Source organism: Chiloscyllium plagiosum, chromosome 20 (assembly GCF_004010195.1).
Source record: "Chiloscyllium plagiosum isolate BGI_BamShark_2017 chromosome 20, ASM401019v2, whole genome shotgun sequence".
NCBI classification, from domain to species: Eukaryota; Metazoa; Chordata; class Chondrichthyes; order Orectolobiformes; family Hemiscylliidae; genus Chiloscyllium; species Chiloscyllium plagiosum.
Genome location: NC_057729.1, coordinates 20,925,884 through 20,928,864, shown reverse-complemented (window position 1 = coordinate 20,928,864; position 2,981 = coordinate 20,925,884). Strand labels below are relative to the sequence as shown.

Here is a 2,981-nt window from a genome sequence, read left to right as displayed (position 1 = left end):
TTTGGACAGAATAGAAGCGATTTTTAAAAGCGGAGGCTGATGTTTCGTTTCTAAAAAAACGCTCACGTGACGTTGAAGTGACAGCTCTCCTCTCAAAAGTGCAAAAGACATCGATTTAAAATGAAGCTAACCCGTGCCTTGAAACCCTATTCAACTTCTGTTCCAAACTGCACTGAATAAAAAAAAAGCTGTCTCGATCAGGCTGACTGACAGGGTTGGCCTGTCTCAGTGGGACTGATTCGCCAAGGCGAAAACTTTTTCTGGGCAGATATCAGGAATAATAATGACATGTTTTAAAGGACGGCGCCACATCTCCCCGCTCAGGGCAGAGAGGAGTGAGAGAGAGAAAAAAAAGGTTGGAGGTGATGGCAGGCTGCCAGCTGACGTCAATGGCAGCCGCGATGTGGTTATAAATATAAGAACTGGCGAGAGCTTCCAGCAGCTTTAAACTTCAGCCACAGACAAGACAACAGAGTCTGAGCTCAGCTAAAAGCACATAAGAGATTGCAAAACGCTTTTCAGGACAGTGCCTCTGAGACGAGAGAGTTAGGTGGCCTGATCGACAGGACCTGAGCTGAGAGCCCTCACACCGTGCCCCCACCCCCCCTCCTCCTCCTCCTGCTGCTGCAAGACTCCCCGGTTTTAATTTCGCGAAGGGTCGGCAACCCCTTCCTTCCAACTTGTTGCAACCACGGCTTTCATGCAAAGTCTGACCAGCTGGGACTCGCGTTGCGACTCGCCATGTTTCCAGACGGCTCCGACCTACATTAATTTGATGGAAGTGGCCAACTTCTACGAGCCGGACTGTTCCCTGAACAAGTTGCACCGCGACCGTTCAATGACAGACCTGGGCATCGGTGACAACGAGAGTGCCATCGACTTCAGCGCGTACATCGACCCGGCGAGCGCCTCGGCAGCAGGGGGCAACTTTGAGCTCGGCGGCGGCGGCGGCGGCGGCGGGGGGGACCTGCTGACGGATATTATGCTCTCGGACGAGTACAAGAAGAAGTCGCTGCCCGACTACAACGCCTACTTGTCGATGATGCGCAGCTCCTCGGCCGGCGCCAGGCACCAGGGCAACATCCTGAGCTGCACCCCGCAGTTCCTGGAGACTCGGCTGGAGCCGGTGTTCGAGCAGAGCCCGGACGGGAAAGGGGTGAAGCAGGAGAGCCGGGAGGAAGAGGCGGCTGCTGCTGCTGCTGCTGCTGGCGGAGGCGGGATGTCAGTGCAGGCAGCAGTAGCAGCCGCAGCCGCAGCCGCCGCCGCCTCCTCTCCCTCCTCCTACGTGAGGCCGCTGCTGCAGTACCAGTGCGTGGCCAGCGGCAGCAACAGCAACCTGTCCACCTCGTCCCTGTCCTCGTCCGCCACCCCGCCGGCCACCCCCAACTCGGCCGGCGACTCCGCGCGGGCCACCGCCTCCAGGAGCAACAAGAGCAAGAAGCTGGTGGACAAGCACAGCGACGAGTACCGCCTGAGGAGGGAGAGGAACAACATCGCGGTGCGCAAGAGCAGGGACAAGGCCAAGCTCAGGAATGTAGAGACTCAACACAAAGTGCTGGAACTGACCGCCGAGAACGAGCGGCTCCAGAAGCGAGTGGAGCAGCTCAGCCGGGAGCTGGCAACTCTGAGAAACTTGTTCAAACAGCTCCCAGAGCACACCCTGCTCAGTGCGTCCAGCAACTGCTGACATTGACTGACTGCTCAGCTCCCCAATATTTATAGATTCTTATTATTTTTCTTTCTCTATCTCCTTTTATATATATATATATATATATACACACAACGGATACTGTGACTTTTGCAAAAAAGGAGTTGATCAAAGGACTCTTTGTATATAGAGGATTCTCTGTGTTTACAACACATTGCAGTAAGCGAGGTTGTATATCGTTTAGATGACCGTAACCCGTCCTTTTTTTAAAAAAAAACGGCAGGGAGAGGGGTGAATGATGTTTCTTGAAACCAGCACTGCGGGGTTTTATATAGAAATGTATACAAAATGATGCTGTGCTTTAACTGTGACTTTGCTCAGTCGAAACACATGACGCAACAGCGTGTAACTTGCCAAGTGTGAGATTCATTCGTAATTGTCAGATGACAGCAGTTTCTTATTACAAATATTTCGGGGCTTTTCTCCCAATCCCCTCCCCTCCAAAAATATTCTATTTCTTTACTTTTCTTTGTTGGGGGAGGGGGCGTTTCTGCTCCTATTCACACGCGTTACAATATTAATGTAGATCTCTGATTTTTTTAAGAAGTGTTTTTTTGACAGCAAGAATAACTGCCGTTTTGTAATTTAGTCAAGGCTGTTGCTCTGAACGAGACGTTATCTCTTCCGTATTTCATACAGTCTCCTACCCCCCTTTACGTTTTGTTTGTGAAAATGAATTATATATTTTGGTGGTTTAGTGGCGGAAAGGCGATGTTTTCAGCAGTTTGCTGAAATGTTTTCATTTTGAATTGCGTCACTCCAGCAGTGACTCAGCATGGAAGTGTATTGAAGAACATATTATTCTGTTCCATGCAACACTTAAATTGGGTACAATGTTGGGTGAAAAGTGGTACTGTTATTTGCATTTTAGGAATACGTGATGATTGTTGACTAAGAGTTGTAGTATCCCTTTTCTAAACAAGTCACCTCTAAACCGGTTAAAGTAGGTCACCTCATGTGGATCGTAAAAGAGACTGTGCATGAAATGTGCCGGTTATTGTGGTTCGACATTGTTACGTAAGTTATTAAGCGACTATTCATTTGAGGGACCGCCTATCCTTTTTAAAGTTTCACCTTCCGGTTCTCGGTCCACCCCATGCCCCTTCCAGTTAATGTGCCGGTTATTGTGGTTCGACATTGTTACGTAAGTTATTAAGCGACTATTCATTTGAGGGACCGCCTATCCTTTTTAAAGTTTTCTTTCTAAGATTACCAGGTAAAGGGATGCTACAATTTTACATCAACTTTGATTATGGGTCAAAGGAATAGAAAT

General features: G+C 49.1%; 1 protein-coding gene across 1 annotated transcript; it reads left to right on the top strand.

Annotated features, from left to right (window-relative positions):
* Positions 1-211: 211 nt before the first annotated feature.
* On the top strand, positions 212-2,233 carry cebpb (CCAAT enhancer binding protein beta). The gene has a single exon (XM_043710270.1). It carries the CDS (start codon positions 701-703, stop codon positions 1,685-1,687), a length of 987 nt encoding a protein of 328 aa, XP_043566205.1. The 5' UTR covers positions 212-700; the 3' UTR covers positions 1,688-2,233.
* Positions 2,234-2,981: the final 748 nt, after the last annotated feature.